Source organism: Pan paniscus, chromosome 18 (genome assembly GCF_029289425.2).
Source record: "Pan paniscus chromosome 18, NHGRI_mPanPan1-v2.0_pri, whole genome shotgun sequence".
NCBI classification, from domain to species: Eukaryota; Metazoa; Chordata; class Mammalia; order Primates; family Hominidae; genus Pan; species Pan paniscus.
Window position 1 is genome coordinate 34,082,515 of NC_073267.2, and position 18,660 is coordinate 34,101,174.

General features: G+C 52.2%; 1 protein-coding gene and 1 long non-coding RNA gene across 9 annotated transcripts; one reads left to right on the plus strand and one right to left on the minus strand.

Moving 5' to 3' along the window:
- Positions 1 to 478: 478 nt before the first annotated feature.
- Positions 479 to 17,002, minus strand: LOC100971944 (BAF chromatin remodeling complex subunit BCL7C). Of its 8 annotated transcripts, none has more exons than XM_055099225.2 (7): positions 16,651 to 17,002; positions 16,009 to 16,087; positions 15,637 to 15,745; positions 15,383 to 15,544; positions 11,653 to 11,738; positions 2,970 to 3,062; positions 479 to 2,420 (listed from the first exon to the last, which is right to left on the minus strand). In XM_055099225.2, exons 1-7 carry the CDS (start codon positions 16,740 to 16,742, stop codon positions 2,325 to 2,327), a joined length of 717 nt encoding a protein of 238 aa, XP_054955200.1. In that variant the 5' UTR covers positions 16,743 to 17,002; the 3' UTR covers positions 479 to 2,324. The 8 variants fall into 8 exon arrangements, with proteins under 8 accessions (XP_054955200.1, XP_054955203.1, XP_054955202.1 ...); XM_055099226.2 differs by lacking the exon at positions 479 to 2,420 and adding an exon at positions 2,437 to 2,852; XM_055099228.2 differs by lacking the exon at positions 2,970 to 3,062 and having other exon boundaries at positions 481 to 2,420; positions 16,651 to 17,001.
- On the plus strand, positions 17,002 to 18,024 carry LOC134729293 (uncharacterized). Its single transcript, XR_010110263.1, has 2 exons — positions 17,002 to 17,214; positions 17,352 to 18,024. It is a non-coding gene; the product is annotated as an uncharacterized LOC134729293 (long non-coding RNA).
- Positions 18,025 to 18,660: the final 636 nt, after the last annotated feature.

The window sequence follows — 18,660 nt, forward strand, 5'->3', positions numbered from 1 at the left end:
TTTTGGTAGAGACAGGATCTTGCTCTGTCGCGCAGGTTGAAGGGTAGCAACACATAGCTCACTGTAGCCTCAACTCCTAGGCTCAAGCAGTCCTCCTGCCTCAGCCTCCCAAAGTGCTGGGGTTACAGTGTGAGGCACGTCACCCGGCCTGAGTCCAGATTTTTTTTTTTTTTTTTTTTTTTTTGAGACGGAGTCTCGCTCTTTCACCAGGCCGGAGTGCAGTGGCACTATCTCGGCTCACTGCAAGCTCCGCCTCCTGGGTTCAGGCCATTCTCCTGCCTCAGCCTCCCGAGTAGCTGGGACTACAGGCGCCCGCCACCGCGCCCAGCTAATTTGTTGTATTTTTAGTAGAGATGGGGTTTCACTCTGTTGGCCAGGCTGGTCTCGATCTCCTGACCTCGTGATCCACCCGCCTCGGCCTCCCAAAGTGCTGGGATTACAGGCGTGAGCCACCGCGCCCAGCCTAGTCCAGATTTTTATATGAAATCACTTGATTTTAATGTTGCCAACATGTTCAACACCATGTAAGCCAAACAAATCACATTCACAGGCTCGCAGCTCCAAGCTTTGCAGCATGTTAGCATCACCTGAGGAGCTTGTAAAAATCCCAGGGCCCTTGGCCGGGCGCAGTGGCTGATGCCTGTAATCCCAGCACTTTGGGAGGCCAAGGCGGGTGGATCACCTGAGGTCAGGAGTTCGAGACCAGCCTGGACAACATGGTGAAACCCCATCTCTACTAAAAATACAAAAATTAGCCGGGTGTGGTGGCAGGCACCTGTAATCCCAGCTACTTGGGAGGCTGAGGCACAAGAATGGCTTGAACCTGGGAGGCGGAGGTTGCAGTGACCCAAGATCATGCCACTGCACTCCAGCCTGGGCAATAGAGCTAAACTCAAGACTCAAAAAAACAAAACAAAACAAAAAATCCCAGGGCCCAGGTTGCACATGATACCAATGTAAAATGTCTGGGGTGGGGCCGGGTGTGGTGGCTCATGCCTGTAATCCCAGCACTTTGGGAGGCCGAGGGAGACGGATCACAAGGTCAGGAGATTGAGACCATCCTGGCTAACACGGTGAAACCCCGTCTCTACTAAAAATAAAAAAATTTAAAAAAATTAGCTGGGTGTGGTGGCACGCGCCTGTAGTCCCAGCTACTCGGGAGGCTGAGGCAGGAGAATCACTTGAACCCGGGAGGCAGAGGTTGCAATGAGCCGAGATCGTGCCACTGCACTCCAGCCTGGGCGACAGAGCGAGACTCCATTTCAAAAAAAACAAAAATGTCTGGGGTGGCTGGGCGTGGTGGCTCACGCCTGTAATCCTGGTACTCTGGGAGGCCGAGGTGGGTGGATCACGAGGTCAGGAGCTTGAGACCAGCCTGACCAACATGGTGAAACCCCGTCTCTACTAAAAATACAAAAATTAGCTGGGCGTGGTGGCACGCACCTGTAATCCCAGCTACTCAGGAGGCTGAGGCAGAAGAATCACTTGAACCCGGGAGGCAGAGGTTGCAATGAGCTGAGATCGTGCCACTGCACTCCAGCCTGGGTGACAAAGCGAGACTCCGTCTCAAAAAAAAAAAAAAAAAAAAAAAAAATGTCAAGGGTAGAAGGCAGCCATCAGAATATTTAAATGATTCCCCAGGTGATTCCAGTATGCACACTACCAGAGACTACGTGCTTTCAGTTGCCAGGCACAGCCATGGGGAGCCATGGGAAGTTTTAGAACAGGAGAGGAGCCCAGTTTAGAGTTTAAGGAAAATCATTCTGTAGGAGGAACAGAATGTAATCTTGTGTGAAGAGGGTCCGGAAGCCCCAAGGGCAGTGGCAGGATCCTGCTAGGGTGATGGTGATCAGCCATCCCAGTTTGCTCAAGACTGGGGTGTCTCCTGGGACATGGAACCTGCAGTGCTAAAACCAAGAAAGTCCTGGGCAAACAGGGATGCTTGGTCATGCTAGATTCTCCTGATGTAGTTCTGTTTTCCCAGATTTTTGGGGAGACTGATGCCACAGACTTCGCATTCTAGAAATTCCTAAGAAAAGGCTGTCCATCTCCCTGTGGTGCATTCACCTGAGTCTCTGAGCCCTGGCAGGGCCCATCTCTTCTCCACCCAGCAGAGTGATCCTGGCCTATGGAATATAATTTAGCAGTAAAAAGGAACAAACTACTGATTCACACAATAATCCGGATGACCCTCAAGAATATTAGCCTGAGTAAAAGAAAACAGATGCAAAAGAGTTACATACTGCTTAATTCTATTTACATGAAGTTCCAGAACAGGTTTACCCAATCCGTTACTTTAAAACAATCAGGCCAGGTGTGGTGGCTCACGCCTGTAATCCCAGCACTTTGTGAGGCCAGGAGGATCCCTTGAGGCCAGGAGTTCCAGACCAGCCTAGGCAACACAGAGAGACTCCCCTTCTCTACAAAAAAAAAAAAAAAAAAAAAAAAACTGGGCACGGTGGCTCACATCTGTAATCCCAGCACTTTGGGAGGCTGAGGCGGGCGGATCACGAGGTCAGGAGATCGAGACCATCCTGGCTAAAATGATGAAACTCCATCTCTACTAAAAATACAAAAAAATTAGCTGGGCATGGTGGCAGGCACCTGTAGTCTCAGCTACTTGGGAGGCTGAGGCAGGAGAATGGCATGAACCCGGGAGGCAGAGCTTGCAGTGAGCCAAGATCACGCCACTGCACTCCAGCCTGGGTGACAGAGCGTGATTCCGTCTCAAAAAAAAAAAAATTGTTAAGTAGTTGGGCACAGTAGCACATGCCTGTGGTCCCAGCTACTCGGGAAGCTTAGGTGGGAGGATCACTTGGGCCCAGGAGTTCAAGGCTGCAGTGAGCTATGATCTAAAACAAACAAACAAAAAAAAACACTTTACCCAGTTACTTGGGGGAGGACAGACATTGTGGCATCATTAAAGTTGTTTGAACAACAACAAAAAGGCTGTGTGCAGTGGCTCACACCTGTAATCCCAGCACTTTGGGAGGCAGAGGTAGGTGGATCGCTTGAGCCCAGGAGTTCAAGACCAGCCTGGGCAATATGGTGAGACCCCGTCTCTGCAAAAAATACAAAAAAAAAAATTAGTGAGCTGTGAACATGCCACTGCACTCCACACTGGACAGCAGATCAAGGCCCTGTCTTATTAAAAAAGTCAGAACAGGCTGGGCGCGGTGGCTCATGCCTGTAATCCCAGCACTTTGGGAGGCTGAGGTGAGCGGATCACGAGGTCGGGAGATTGAGACCATCCTGGCTAACATGGTGAAACCCCGTCTCTACTAAAAATACAAAAAAAAAAAAAAAGTCAGAACAGCGGTTGACTCTGGGGAGTTGGAGATGAGAAGGGGGCAACGGGAACTTTCTGGCAAGTGATAGTGATGTTTTGTATTTGAGAACAGTTTCCTTATGCAGATGTATGCATTTGTTTTGTTCTGGTTTTATTTTTATTTTTATTTTTTTTAGACAGGGTCTTGCTCTGTTGCCCAGGCTAGAGTGCAGTGGTACAATCATAGCTCACTGCAATGTTGAACTTCTGGACTCAAGTGATCCTCTCACCTCAGCCTCCCAAGTAGCTGGAACTAAAGGTGTGCACCATCATGCCCGGCTAATTTTTTTTTAAGTTTTTGTAGAGATGAGGTCTCACTATGTTGCCCAGGATAGTCTTAAACTTCTGGACTCAAATGACCTTCCTGCCTTGGCCTCCCAGTGAGCCACCACACCTGGCACTATGCTTTTGTTAAAATTCACTGAATCGAGCAATTAACACCTATGCATTTTACTATATAGATATTTTACATCAAAGAGGGGGAAAAAAACCTGTGAATGAATACTGGGCTGTAGTTAACAATGTGCCTGCAGGCCGGGTGCCGTGGCTCATGCCTGTAATCCCAGCACTTTGCAAGGCCCAGGCGGGTGGATCACCTGAGGTCAGGAGTTCAAGACCAGCCTGACCAACATAGTGAAACACTGTCTCTACTAAAAATACAAAATTAGCTGTGTGTGGTGGCGAGTGCCTGTAATCCCAGCTATTTGGGAGGCTGAGGCAGGAAAATCGCTTGAACCCAGGGGGCAGTGGTTGCAGTGAGCCGAGATTGCACCTCTGCATTCCAGCCTGGGTGACAGAGTGAGACTCCGTCACACACACACACACACACACACACACACACACACGCACACACACACAAAACAAAAAATTAGGAACAAAACCTAAGTCTGATTATGCTTTTCTGCTCAGAACACTCCACGATACCCAGAGGAAAAGCCAAGTCTTGACACTGGCCTCTGAGCAGGGCGACCGTAAGTTCTGCTGGCCCAGCTTCTGCCTGCCTTCCCAGCGTGATTAGTACTGCCCTTGTTTTCATTCTCCCAGTGTGAAGGATAATTTAAGTGCTTGCCCTGCCTGCGAGGCCCAGCTGACCTGAACTCACTCCCCTGCCCCTCCCTCCCTCCGCTCCAGTCACACTGGCTCTCCTTTGCCCTGGCCATTCCCTCTGCCTGGAATGCTCTTCCCCAGAAACTTGCAAGGCTCTCTCCCTCACCTCCTTCCAGCTTTTCTTCAGCCTTTGCCTCAGTGAGGCCCCTGCCTCGCCCCCGCTTAAAATCACACCCTGCTCTCTCCCCATCTCCCGTTCTGTGCTTGCTTTTTCCAGAGCACTCTAACTTCCTGCTTAGGATATAACTGCGTGAAGGCAGGTGCCATGAGGGCAGGGATTTTTTTTTTTTTTTCCTGTGTTCTTTTTTTTTTTGAGACAGAATCTCACTCACCCAGGCTGGAGTGCAGTGGTGCGATCTCGGCTCACTGCAACCTCCGCCTCCAGGGTTCAAGTGAATCTCCCATCTCAGCCTCCCGAGTAGCTGGGATTATAGGCACCCACTACCAGGCCTGGCTAATTTTATTGTATTTTTAGCAGACATGGGGTTTCACCATGTTGGCCAGGCCGGTTTTGAACTCCTGACCTCAGGTGATTTGCCTGCCTCGGTCTCCCAAAGTGCTAGCCACCACGCCCGGCCATTTATTCTGTGTTCTTTAAGCTGCATCCTCAGGTCCTAGAACAGTGCCCAGCAAACAGTAAGCACACAATAAGTACCTATTGCTATGAATAAAGGGAATCCTCTGCCCTCCTGGGGCTTGCAGGCTGGTGCTGAAGAACCAAGCAGACAGGGACCACTACAAAGCAACAGCCACCACTCCACGACATAGCAGAGGAGGGGTAAGGGGCTGAGGGAAGGCAGAAGAGACACCCCAGAAGCTGAGACTTGAAAACTGCTTTGGCATCTGCCAGGCGAAGAGGGGAAGGGAGGGGCTTTCCTGGTGGAGCAGCCAGTGTGAGCAAAACCCAAGGGGTGAGAGATGGCAGCAGGCATCTGGGGGCTGTGAGCAGTTCAGAGAGTGGCTGCAGGTGTGGGTATGCAGCAGGCTGTGGGCTCCATCCTGCAGGTAGTAAGGACAGGAAGGTTCTAACTGGGGGCAGTGGCATGGACAGATTTGGGTTTCTGAAAGATTGCCCAGCTACTAGGTGGAGCATGGATTGGAGGTGGGCACCAGGAGGCTGTTAGTTTTGCTGGCACCTAGTAAAGCAGTGTTGCCCTGAAGAAAGGGGCTAACTGGAAAATTACTTAAGACAGAGACCTAACAGGACGTGGTGGTTCCTGGAAGGTGACTCTGACTCCTGGTGTCACCATCTTGGCTGGCTCCTGGGATGGTAGGAATAGGTTGTGGGGAGGATGAGGCTGGGGTCTCTGGGATATCCCAATGGAGATGTGATGCAGCCATTTGGCTCCTGGAGTCTGGAGGTGGGGGTGGAACTTAGAGTCAGAGAATGAGGAACTGTTGATTCAAAGGGCAGGTGGGACCCAGCAGGGAGAGTGTGCACAAAGAGAAGCAAGTCCAGGGCAAGAGACAGTTCCCAGACCAGGAAGAGGGGAGTGCCCAAGGACAGATGAGGGCTCAGAGGGGAGGAGTCAGTGAGCCCCAGAGGTGGGGCCCGAGAGCCAGGGGTAGAAGGATTTCCACAAATAGAGTGTGGAATTTGGGGAGGAGGTGGAAAGGGGAGACAGCAAGGTGGTAAATAAGGGCTGTGGCTCTGGAAGAGATAGCTTTTTAAATTTACCATGTTCACTGTTTTTTTTTAAGATACAGGGTCTCGTTCTGTCATGCAAGCTGGAGTGCAGTGGCACAGTCATATCTTACTGCCGCCTCAACCTCCTGGGCTCAAGCGAGCCTCCCGCCTCAGCCTCCCGCCTCAGCCTCCCAAAGTGCTGGGATTCCAGGTGTGAGACACCATATCCAGCCAAACTGGCTTTTTTTTTTTTTTTTTTTTGAGATGGAATCTCACTCTGTTGCCCAGGCAACCTCCGCCTCCCATGTTCAAGTGATTCTCCTGTCTCAACCTCCTGAGTAGCTGGGACTACAGGCATGCACCACCATGGCTGGCTAATTTTTGTATTTTTAGTAGAGACAGGGTTTCACCGTGTTAGCCAGGCTGGTCTCGAACTCCTGACCTCAAGTGATCCACCTGCCTTGGCCTCCCAAAGTGCTGGGATTACAGGCGTGAGCCACCACGCCAGGCCCAAACTGGCTTTTAAACCAGGTCAAAGTGCCGGGCGCAATGGCTCAGGCCTGTAATCCCAGCACTTTGGGAGGCCAAGGCGGGCGGATCACGAGGTTAGGAGATCGAGACCATCCTGGTTAACACGGTGAAACCGTGTCTCTACTAAAAATACAAAAAATTAGCCGGGCGAGGTGGCGGGTGTCTGTAGTCCCAGCTACTTGGGAGACTGAGGCAGGAGAATGGCGTGAACCTGGGAGGCGGAGCTTGCAGTGAGCCAAGATCGCATCACAGCACTCCAGCCTGGGCGACAGAGCGAAACTCCGTCTCAAAAAAAAAAAAAAAACCAGGTCAAAGAATGGGGCATGAGAGGGTGGGGGCATGCCTGGGGGGAATCAGGACAGTTTCCTAGGCCCCGTGACCAGGAGAGGGTCAAGAATGGGGGAGACTCAAACTTTAGCTTCTCAAGGCTGCTCAGAAATGGACACCCTGTCTGGGGCCAGGCTTCTGTCCCCAGCCTCAGGGACAGGAGAGTCTCTGGTAACCTCATTTGTAACATGGGGCAATAGGACAAAACCTGCCATTTATTGAGCACTTATTACGTCCCAGGCCAAAGCCTGTCTCTCCATGTGTGGCCTAACTTAACTCTCAGAATACTCTCATCAGGCTGATGTCACTATTATCTCCTATCTCCATTTGTTTTTTTTTTTTTTTGAGACAGAGTCTCCCTCTTTTGCCCAGGCTGGAGTGCAATGGCGTGATCTTAGCTCACTGCAACCTCCTCCTCCCGGGTTCAAGAGATTCTCCTGCCTCAGTCTCCTGAGTAGCTGAGATTACAGATGCCCCGCAACCATGCCCAAGTAATTTTTCTATTTTTAGTAGAGACAGGGTTTCACCATGTTGGTTAGGCCAGTTTTGAACTCCTGACCTCAGTAATCCAACCACCTCAGCCTCCCAAAGTGCTGGGATTACAGGTGTGAGCCACCATGCCCGGCCTATTATCTCCATTTTATAGATGAGAAAACAGATGCACAGAAAGGTTCAGTCACTTACTCAAGGTCATACAACAAATGAATGCAGATGCTGAGATTCAAACCCGGAACCTGAATTCTGAGCTTCAACACTGCACCACTAACCCACACAAGGGACTTTCCCATTTACAGAACACTCTCCTCCCTTGGGAGTGGTTGAGGGGAGTCATGAGGTGGCCACACACCCAGCAAACAGCCGACATTACCATGAAGATGGCCCTCCAAAGAAGTCCACATCTGAATCCCCAGAATCTGTGCATGTGTTGCTTTATATGGCACATGGGCTTTTGCAGGTGTGATGAAACTAAGGATTGTGAGATAGGAAGAGTGTCCTAGATTATTCAAATGGGCCCAGTGTCATCACAGGGTCCTTGGAGGAAGGAGGCAGGAGAGTTAGAGAAGATGTGACGATGGAGAGAGATTGGAAGATGCTACACTGATTTGAGATGAGGGAAGGGCCACAAGCCAAGGAATGCAGGTGGCCTCTAGAAGCCGGAAAAGGCAAAGAAAGAGATCCTCCTCTGGAGGGAACTACTGCTGAGACCTTGACTTTAACCCAGTGAGACTAACTTTGGACTTCTCCAGAACTGTAAGAGAATCAATGTCTGTGGCTTTTTCTTTTTTTTTTTTTTTGAGATGGAGTCTTGCTCCATCACCCAGGCTGGAGTATAGTGGTGCGATCTCGGCTTACTGCAACCTCCCGGATTCAAGCAGTTCTCCTGTCTCAGCTTCCCGAGTAGCAGAGATTACAGGCGCCCGCCACCATGCCCAGCCAACTTTTGTATTTTTAGTGGAGACAGAGTTTCACCTTGTTGGTCAGGCTGGTCTCGAACTCCTGACCTCAGGTGATCCACCCACCTCGGCCTCCCAAGGTGCTGGGATTATAGGCATGAGCCACTGTGCCTGGCTAATGTCTGTGGCTTTGAGCCCCTATATGTGTGGCAATTTGTTACAGCAGTGATAAGAAACAGTTACACTACATTGCAGCAAGCCTGGCTTCCCTGGACAGCACTGGCTCCACCAACACCACTGCAGCTGCTGTGGGAAGCATCCTTACATTTCCTTTGTTTGTTTAGACACAGGGTCTTGCTTTGTTGCCCAGATTTGAGCACAGTGGTGCAATCATCACTCACTGCAGCCTCAACTTCCTGGGCTCAAGCAATCTTCCCACCTCAGCCTCCCAAGAAGCTTGGACTACAGGCGCACACCAGTATGCCTGGCTAATTTTTTCATTTTTGTCTTGCTTTGTTGCTCAAGCTGGTCTCAAACTCCTGGCCTCAAGCAGTCCTCCCACCTGTGCCTCCCAAAGGCCTGGGATTACAGGTGTGAGCCACCACACCTAGCCTACAGTTTTTAATGCTTCTTTAAAGTTCCAATTTGGTCCCCTCTGAACCTCAGTATCTTTCTTTATTAAAAATAAAAATAGGGCCAATATACATGACCCTATAGGCACAGAGTGAGAGGGCCTTATATTACTCGAAGCTTCCCACAAACCCCTGGGGCAGATGAGGCCTAGTTATTGTTCCCATTGCTCAGATGAACAAACTAAGGCTGAGAGTAGAAACAGCCTGCCTAGGGCCACTCAGGGAGTAACAGAGCCAGGACTTGAACCAGGGCTTCTGACTTGAGTTCTAGCACAGAGGTTCATGTCTCAGAGCCCAGCTCACATGCCACCTCCTCAGAGAAGCCTGCCTGGAAAACCCCAGCCCATTCATGTATTCATTTATTCATGAAGCAGCTGCTAGGACTGCCCTGTTCCCAGTGTTGTGTGGAGACCCCTCAGGAGCCCACAGCCTCGTAGACAAGACAGACACACAAACCACGGATCCCAGAACAGCCTGATAAATGATGAAACAAGGAGAATGAAGCCCAAGGGGTTGCTGGAGCTCAAAAAAGGGGGAACTCACTGAGCCTGGAGTCAGGGAAGGCTTCTCGGAGGAGATGGTGATTGAGATGGGGATAAGTTAGACCCAACCAGAAGTGTGGCCAGGCATCCCAGATGGAGGAGTGGCTTCTTCAGGGCAGGGAATGGGTTGGTCATCCCAGGCCCCCAAGTCCCTCTGGGCCTCTGTGTTATTATGTATGAAACGTGAATAGGCTGGGCGTGGTGGCTCACGCCTGTAATCCCAACACTTTAGGAGGCCAAGGCAGGAGGAACACTTGAGCCCAGGAGTTCAAGACCAGCCTGGGCAATGTAGCGAGACCCCATGTCTACAAAAAATAAAATTAGCAGGCTGGGCATGGTGGCTCATGCCTGTAATCCCAGCACTTTGGGAGGCCGAGGCGGGCAAATCACTTGTGGTCAGGAGTTTGAGACCAGCCTGGCCAACATGGCAAAACCCAGTCTCTACTAAAAATACAAAAATTAGCCGGGCATGGTGGCAGGCACCTCTAATCCCAGCTACTCAGGAGGCTGAGGCAGGAGACTTGCTTGAACCCAGGAGGCAGAGTTTGCAGTGAGCCGAGATTGCGCCATTGCACTCCAGCCTGGGCAACAAGAGCAAAACTCTCTAAAAAAAAATAGTGATAAATAAATAAATAAATAAATAAATAAAATTAGCTGAGTATGGTGGCACACACCTGTGGTCCCGGCTACTTGGGAGGCTGAGGTGGGATGTCAAGGCTGCAGTGAGCCATGATCGCACCACTGCACTCCTGCCTGGGCAACAGAACAAGTCTGTGTCTCAAAAAAAAAAAAAAAAAACAGAATCATGGCCTAGCTACCCAGAGTTTTGATAATTGTTAGGCCCAGGCGAGGGCTGAGCAGGAAGAGGGGTCCTGGGCCTCCCAGAGGAGGAGGTGAAGGTCGGGAGATAGGACAGACCTGGGAAGTACTGAGAGGCAGGGTCCTGGCTCAAGCCCCCACCCCACTCTGCCTTGTGGTGTCACTACAGGAAGGTCCTCTCAGAGCCTCAGTGACCACATCTGAGCAATGGAGCATGAGACAAAACTGTCTCCAAAGACCCTCCCCAGCCCTGATGGGGAAATGACATGACACAAAATTACAAAAGGGTCTTTATTTGTAAAAAGCCAAAGGGGCCCCTGGGGCAACAGGACAGGCAGGCCGGCTTCTCAGGGGTCAGGGGCATTTGGGCAGATGCGCTTGAGTGGGGGGGCGCCCTCCGAGTCCTCTGTGTCACCCTGGGCTGCCTCAGGGACAGGTGGCACTGGCTCAAAGACAGGGTAAGCTTCGGGGGCCTGGAGAGGAAGGGTGGACAGGCGTGAGCTCCACAGAACCCAGGCGTCCAGCCTCTGAGCCTCTGCCTTCTCCAAAGCCTCCACTCCCCTCCCCTCCTGGGCCCAGGAGGCAAGCCCAGGGCCAGATGCCCAGGATGCAGAGGAAGCAGGCACCAAAAACAACAACAACGACAGTGACACTGTGTGGAGGAACAAACCTGATATTTGATATTTCTGAAAATGCCTCGAGGTAGCCTCGTGAGAAATGTCAGAGTTTTATAAGGAATTTTCTTATGCTAATTATACAGTTAGATATTTTTTGATATTTTTTGAAAATGCATGGAGGAGCGCCATGATTTTGTCAGGCTTTATTTATTTATTTATTTTTGAGAAGGAGTCTCGCTCTGTCACCCAGGCTGGAGTACAGTGGCGCGATCCTGGCTCACTGCAGCCTCCGCCTCCCGGGTTCAAGCAATTCTCCTGCCTTAGCCTCCCGAGTAGCTGGGACTACAGGCACGTGCCACCACGCCCGGCTAATTTTTGTATTTTTAGTAGAGACGGGGTTTCACCGTGTTAGCCAGGATGGTCTCGATCTCCTGACCTCATGATCCACCCGCCTCCGCCTCCCAAAGTGCTGGGATTACAGGCGTGAGCCACCACGCCCAGCTTTGTCAGGCTTTTAATGGTCTCAATCAGCCCTGATCCAGCCCTCAGCACTTTGTCTCTGAAACACCCTTTCTTTTTCAGTCCCAAGAACCCAGCCCCTAAGCCTTCAGCTGTGTCCCAGGTCTGCCTCTCCTCCAGGCCCTCAGGACGCAGGCTCCAAGCCTTCGACTGCCCAGATCCCCCATTCCCTCCAAGACCCAGGAGTCCAGCCTTCTGGCCTCTCTCACCTCAGCTTCCAGCAGTTCTGGAACAGGCTCCTCCTTGGTCAGCATTGGGGGTTCGTCGGTGCTGCCAGCAGTTATGCCCCCGGGATCTGGAACGTCAAGGTAACAAACATCCCCTGAACAGCCACTCTGTGCCAGCAGCACAGACAGTGGGGGAAACAGATGGTCACAGGCCCCAGTCACAGAGGGCAGAGGGCCATGGGAGCAGAGAGGAGAGAGCAGGAACCTGGCTGTGCCTCAGGAAGCAGAGGAGGGAACACTGATGTGGGAGCTCGAGGGTGATGCGGTGGACAGGAAAGTATGACACGTGAGACAGAGGGAATGCGTGCTAAGTTGCCACAGATTCTGGGCTTGGACTGCCTGGGTTCAAATCCTGACCTTGGGCCAGCTACTTCATTTCCATGGGCCTCAGTTTCCCCATCTGTAAAATGGGGATAATGATAGTAATTACTTCATGTGGCTGTTGTGAGGGTCAGATGAGCGGATGCAGGTAAAGCACAGTGGCTGGCACACAGTAAGTGCTCAATAAATGCTTGCTACCATTTTTATATTAGCAAAGGTATACAACTGCTTGGCACTGTCTAGACCCAGACCCAGTCCACAGGCCCACATCAGGGTTTTCTTTTTGTGTGTTTGTTTGTTTTAGTTTTTGAGACAGAGTCTTGCTGTGTCGCCAAGGCTGGAGTGCAGTGGCACGATCTCGGCTCACTGCAACCTCTGCCTCCCAGGTTCAAGTGATTCTCCTGCCTCAGCCTCCCTAATAGCTGGGATTACAGGCATGTGCCACCACGTCCCGCTGATTTTTTGTATTTTTAGTAGAGACAGGGTTTCACATTCTGGGAGGCTGAGGCAGGAGGATCGCTTGAGCCTAGGAGTTTGAAACCAGCCTGGGCAACATAGTAAGACCCTGTCTCTATAAAGAATAACTACACTAATTAGCTGAGCATGGTGATGCATGCCTGTAGTCCCAGCTACTCAGGAGGCTGACTGAGCCCAGGAATCCAAGGCTGCAGTGAGCCCTGATCACGCTTCTGCATTCCAGCCTGGGCGACAGAGTGAGACCTTGTCTCAAAAAAAAAAAAAAAAAAAAAAAAAAAAAAAGCAAAGCTTAAAAAATGAAGGAAAAAGTTGTTCTGGCAGCTGTGTGGAGGTGACTAGAAGAGACCAGCTGGAACCAAAAACGGGTGAGAAATGGGAAGGCCAGGGACAGGGGGCCTAGGAGGAAGAGGTGCCAATCAGACGGGTTTGACTGCATGGAAGAAAGCAGAGCTGGCTGGGCACGGTGGCTCAAGCCTGTAATCCCAGCACTTTGGGAGGCCGAGGCAGGTGGATCACGAGGTCAGGAGTTCAAGACCATCCTGACCAACATGGTGAAACCCCGTCTCTACTAAAAATACAAAAATTAGCCGGGCGTGGTGTTGTGCAGCCTGTAATCCCAGCTACTCAGGAGGCTGAGGCAGGAGAATTGCTTGAACTTGGGAGGCGGACGTTGCAGTGAGCAAGATCGTGCCACTGCACTCGAGCCTAGGTGACAGTGAGACTCCATCTCAAAGGAAAAAAAAAAAAGCAGAGCTGATGAGGACACAGGCCCAAGATGCTGGCTCACTGGCTGAGTTACTTCTCTGGGTCTCAGTTTCCTCATCTATAAATAGGGATCATAACAAGATCATCACCCTTGTAAGGTTGTAGTGAAAATTAAATGAGAAAAAAACACGTAAAGTGTTGGCTGGGCACGGTGGCTCACACCTGTAATCCTAGCACTTTGGGAGGCCGAGGCGGGCGGATCACCTGAGGTCAGGGGTACGAGACTAGCCAGGCCAACATGGTGAAACTCCATCTTTACTAAAAATACAAAAATTAGGCCAGGCACGGTGGCTCACGCCTGTAATCCCAGCACTTTGGGAGGCTGAGGCAGGCGGATCACCTGAAGTCGGGAGTTCGAGACCAGCCTGGCCAACATGGAGAAACCTCGTCTCTACTAAAAATACAAAATTAGCGGGGCATGGTGGTGCATGCCTATAATCCCAGCTACTCGAGAGGCTGAGGCGGGAGAATCGCTTGAACCGGGGAGGCAGAGGTTGCGGTGAGCTGAGATTGTGCCATTGCACTCTAGCCTGGGCAACAAGAACGAAACTCCGTCTCAAAGACAAACAAACAAATAAGCAAAAAAACAAAAATCAGCCGGGCGTGATGGCATGGCTGTAATCCCAGCTACATGGGAGGCTGAGGCAGAAGAATTGCTTGAACCTGGGAGGCAGAGTTTGCAGTGAGCCAAGATTGCACCACTGCTCTCCAGCCTGGGCAACAGAGCAAGACTTCATCTCAAAAAAAAAAAAAAAAAAAAAAGGCTGGGCGTGGTGGCTCGTAATCCCAGCACTTTGGGAGGCCAAGGCGGGCAGATCACCTGAGGTCAGGCGTTTGAGACCAGCCTGGCCAATATGGCGAAACCCCAACTCTACTAAAAATACAAAACTAGCCAAGCATGGTGGTTCATGCCTATATTCCCAGCTACCCAGGAGGCTGAGGCAGGAGAATTGCCTGAACCCAAGAGGTGAAGGTTGCAGCGAGCTAAGATTGTGCCGTTGCACTCCAGCCTTGGCAAGAGTGAAACTCTCTCAAAGAAAAAAAAAAAAGAAAAGAAAAAAACCCAACCACGTAAAGTGTTTACCAGGGCACCTAGCACACAGTAAGAGCTCAATAAATACTAGCTGTTGTTATTCCTATTATTATTAATCACCCCTATGACTATCACTATTATTTATTCACTCAACAGATATTTACTGAGCACCTACTATGTGTCCCATATTATTCTGAGGATACAGTAGTGAACAAGATCACATAAGGCCAGGCACAGTGACTCACGCCTATAATCCCAGCACCTTGGGAGGCTGAGACAGGAGGATCATTTCAGGCCACGAGTTCAAAACCAACCTTGGGAACATAGCGAGACCCTACCTCTACAAAAAATTTAAGAATTGGCTGGGCATGGTGGCACACACCTGAGTCCCAGCTATTTGGGAGGCTGGGGCCAGAGGATCCCTTGAGCCCAGGAGTTTGAGGCTGCAGTGAGCTATGATTGCACCAGAGTACTCCAGCTTGGGTGACAGAGACCTTGTCTCTAAAAAAAAAGGGGGGGGGGGGCGGGTGTGGGTGTGATGGCTCACACCCGTAATCCCAGCACTTTGGGAGGCTGAAGGTGGAGGACTGCTTGAGCAAGTGAGTTTGAGACCAGCCTGGGCAACATGGTGAAACCTTATCTCTACAAAAAATACAAAAATTAGCCAGGTGTGGTGGCATATGCCTGTGGTCCCAGCTACTTGGGAGGCTGAGGTGGGAGGATCGCTTGAGCCCAGGAAGTTCAAGGCTGCAGTGAGCTATGATCACACCACTGTACTACTCCAGCCTGGGTGACAGAGTGAGACCCTTTCTCAAAAAAAAAAAAAAAAAAGGATCAATATGGGCCCAACATTCAGGAAACTGACATGAGAGTGAGGAGAAAGATAAACTAGTAAAAAATTAATTTACATGAAAATCTCAGACAGTGATATGTCTGTATAGATTCTAAGAGACCAGAGGAATGAGACTGTAGCTACAGGGAGATTCTGCAGGAGTCGGAAGGCGCCTTGAGGAGGGTGCACAAGACGGGGAGCAGGTATAGGGATGAGCTGGTAGGTTAGACTCTGGAGAAGACAGGACTTAGAGGAGAGAGCTCCTGGGAGGTACCTGGTCCTACCTCTCTCTTGGCCCAGCCGTGGGGGCTGAGCCTCCTCAGGGACCCCTTCTGGGGGTCCGGCAGGTGACACAGGGCGGCTGGGCTGGGGGGTGCCCCCAGGACTGGGCTCTGTGCCCTTTTGCAGGGAACCTTCCGAATGGAAACTCTGGTTGCTGTTCTCATCTGCGGGAGCAAGAGCCGAGATGGCTGGCCTGAGATCCCTAGTACACTCCTTCAGTCCCCACAGCCCCCCGCGTTTCAGGATCCCTACCTACCATTAAGATCCAGCAGGATGAGAGGGCCACCCCCTCGGGGACTGGCGCCCCTGCCCCGACGTTCCCGGCCACGGGATCTCTCTGCCCCGCCACCTGCCCGCCTTCGCTCCTGGGGGTTAGAGGATTAGGGTCAGAGCTCTTGGAAAGCCCCACCATACACCTAAGGAAACTGAGGCACTGAGAAGCAAAAGGGCTCGAACTCAGGGGGTGTGGAGCAGAAAAGAGGGCAAAAGGGGAGGAGCTGCTAATGATGGTTCCCGTCTGTCCTGCTGCATCTGAGGTCTCGGGGAGCTGGAGGTAGAGGTCAGGGTGGGGAGGAACTTGCCTGAGGTTGCACAGATGCAGGGCCTTGTGGGAATGGGGGTTGCTCACCTCCTCCTGGGGGTCCACCACTGGCACCCACTTGAAGATACGAAGGGAAGTGTCGCCCACAGTCACCCATCGCTTCTCCCTGTGGGAGGGTGGGGGGCTGGGTCAGAGAGGCCTGAGGGGAGACCCACCCCCCTAGGAGCTGGACACATCTGGGGGTACCTGCAGAGGTTGAGGAGGCACAGGAGGATAGCAACAGTTTTGCTAATGGGGCATAGTTACATGGAGGAAGAGAGTCCTGCAAACCCCAGGGCATAGGCGGTGGGTGCCTCTAGAGAGAGGATATGATTTGGGGCCCCGGCTCTGTGGACCCCTGGGGCACACATGGGGGGGCGTGGCTATGGGCCTGGCCCGGGATCAGAGCCCTGCAGATCCCGGGGCGCACTTGCAGGAGGGGTGTCAAAGCTTTAGGGGGCGGGGCACAAGAGGGGGCTCCCGCTCTGGGAGGACACGGCTGGGGATCACGCTTTGTAGACCCCCAGGAGTAGCCAGGCGAACGGGGACAGAGCCCTGTGGATCCAGGGCAAAGCTAGTGGGTGGAGATACACCGAACACCCGGGGCCCAGAGCTGGCGAGGGCAGCGTAGACGCCTTTGGTGCTGGTGGTCCCGCCGTGTCCCGTCCCTGGCCCCCAAGCAGCGCTCACCATCTCCGGACCTTCTCGATGGTCGCCATCACCTTCTTGATGTCATCCTTGGCCCGGCTCCGGGTCTCGGCCCGTACAGTCCGGCCGGCCATGCTGGCGGGGCTGGGGCTGGGGCCGGGGCCGAGCCCGCGGCGGGGCCGCCTCCCGTCCGGCGGGCTCAGGCTCGGCGCCAGGCCCAGGCGCCGCGCTCTCGGCCTGCCGTCCCCCCGGGAGTTGGCCGCGCCCTCTCTCGTCCCCAACGCCTCCGCGAGTCCCCGCCCCGTTTCCTGCCGCCGCGCCCCGCCCCGGCCTGTCCCCGGAGCGGCCCGGTGGCGCGGGCGGCCAGAGCCCAGGCCTGGAAGCCCGGCCGGCCCCGCCCCGACCCGGGCCCGCCCCCTTGGAGCGCCTGGACGCGCAGCGCCCCCTGCCCGCCGCCGAGAGCGGGAGTTGGGGACGGACGCGCGAGTTGGGGACGGAGAGCGGGAGTTGCGACCGGACGCGCGAGGCAGGGCCGAGGCCGTGTGTTCAGACCACGTGGGCGCGGGGTGCGCGACAGGGTCTGTGTCCTGCGCTGCGTGAGCCGCGGTGGGTGTCCGCGAAACGCTGTGTGTGGAGTGCGTGCGTGTGTCCGCCCTCGCCAGGCTCTTGGTCTACACCGCCCAACTTACTCAGTCATCCATTCATTCAACGGTCTTGTTAACTGAGTGCCAATTACGCTCCAGGCGCTGCGAATACGAGTGGGTCTCCACCACCAGAATGGCTAAAGTGAAAAAGACCGCACCGTGTGGAGGCGAGAAAGTAGAGCGACTGGACCTCTCTTGTATTTCTGGGGGAGTGTAAATTGGTAGAGACATTTTGGAAAACTGGCAGTTTTCTAATGAAGCCGAACATATGCCACCTCTGTGATCCAGCAGTTCCACTCCTAGGCTGTCAACACCCAGCAGAAATGTGTAGGTGTGAGCATCAAGAGGGTGCATGGGAATGTTCAGAGCCCTTTCATAACAGCCCCAAACTGGAAATAACCCATCAACAGAATGGAAAATGAATGATGCCCTACTCACTACCATGCACATAGACACAGCAACGGGATTGACATGCCCGGCTACACACAGCAACATAGACAAGTCGCATGATGAAATCTTGAGTGACAGAAGCCAAATACAACAGTACATACTAGATGGTTCCAGGTGTATTACGTTCAGAACCAGACAAAACTAATTTATAGTGCACCAAAGTCAAGATAGTGGTCGCCCTTAGGGTTGGGAGGGGACGAGGGGAGAGCTTCTGGGAGCTGATCCAGTTCTGTTGTGTAATCTGGTGCTGGTTCCCTGGGCATATGTATTCTGTGAAAATCCATCACATGACTTAAATAAAATGTACACTACTTAAATAAAATGAGTGTGTCTTGGTTGACTTTATTTGAGGCTGGCTTGTCAGCAGATAAGACCATGTCAAAATTTGTGCTGCTGTTGTGTGTGTGTGTGTGTTTCAAGGTGTGGCTGTTGTGTCTGTGAATTTGGGCGTGACCATGTCCAGAGGTTAAGGGTATAAGGGGTTAGGAGCATGGTTAAGACAGCATTTTTTTGAGCCAAGCTGCTTAGGTAAAATCCCAGCTGTGCTACACCTAACTGTGTTACCCTGGACAAGTCACTTCTCTCTATTCCGCATCTATAACACAGGAGTTAGTTAACATGCATATGGCTCTTAGAACAGTGCCCAGCACATGGTAAATGCCCAATAAATATTTACAGTTAATACACATGTGATTGTGGGCCCTACCAATTGTCTGGCTCAATTCTATCTGCTGTGCCCTCTCCAGTTAAACTCTTTCTTCCTTTATTCCAGCAATTGTCTGCTCACGGCAATACACACACCCACTCACACGAACACACGCACACACATGCACGCGCACATGCACACACGCGCACACCTGCACACTCACACGCACACAAATCCACTCGCACACACGCATGCTCACACGCACACACGTCCGCATGCACGCACACACGCAGACACACGCAAGCGCACACA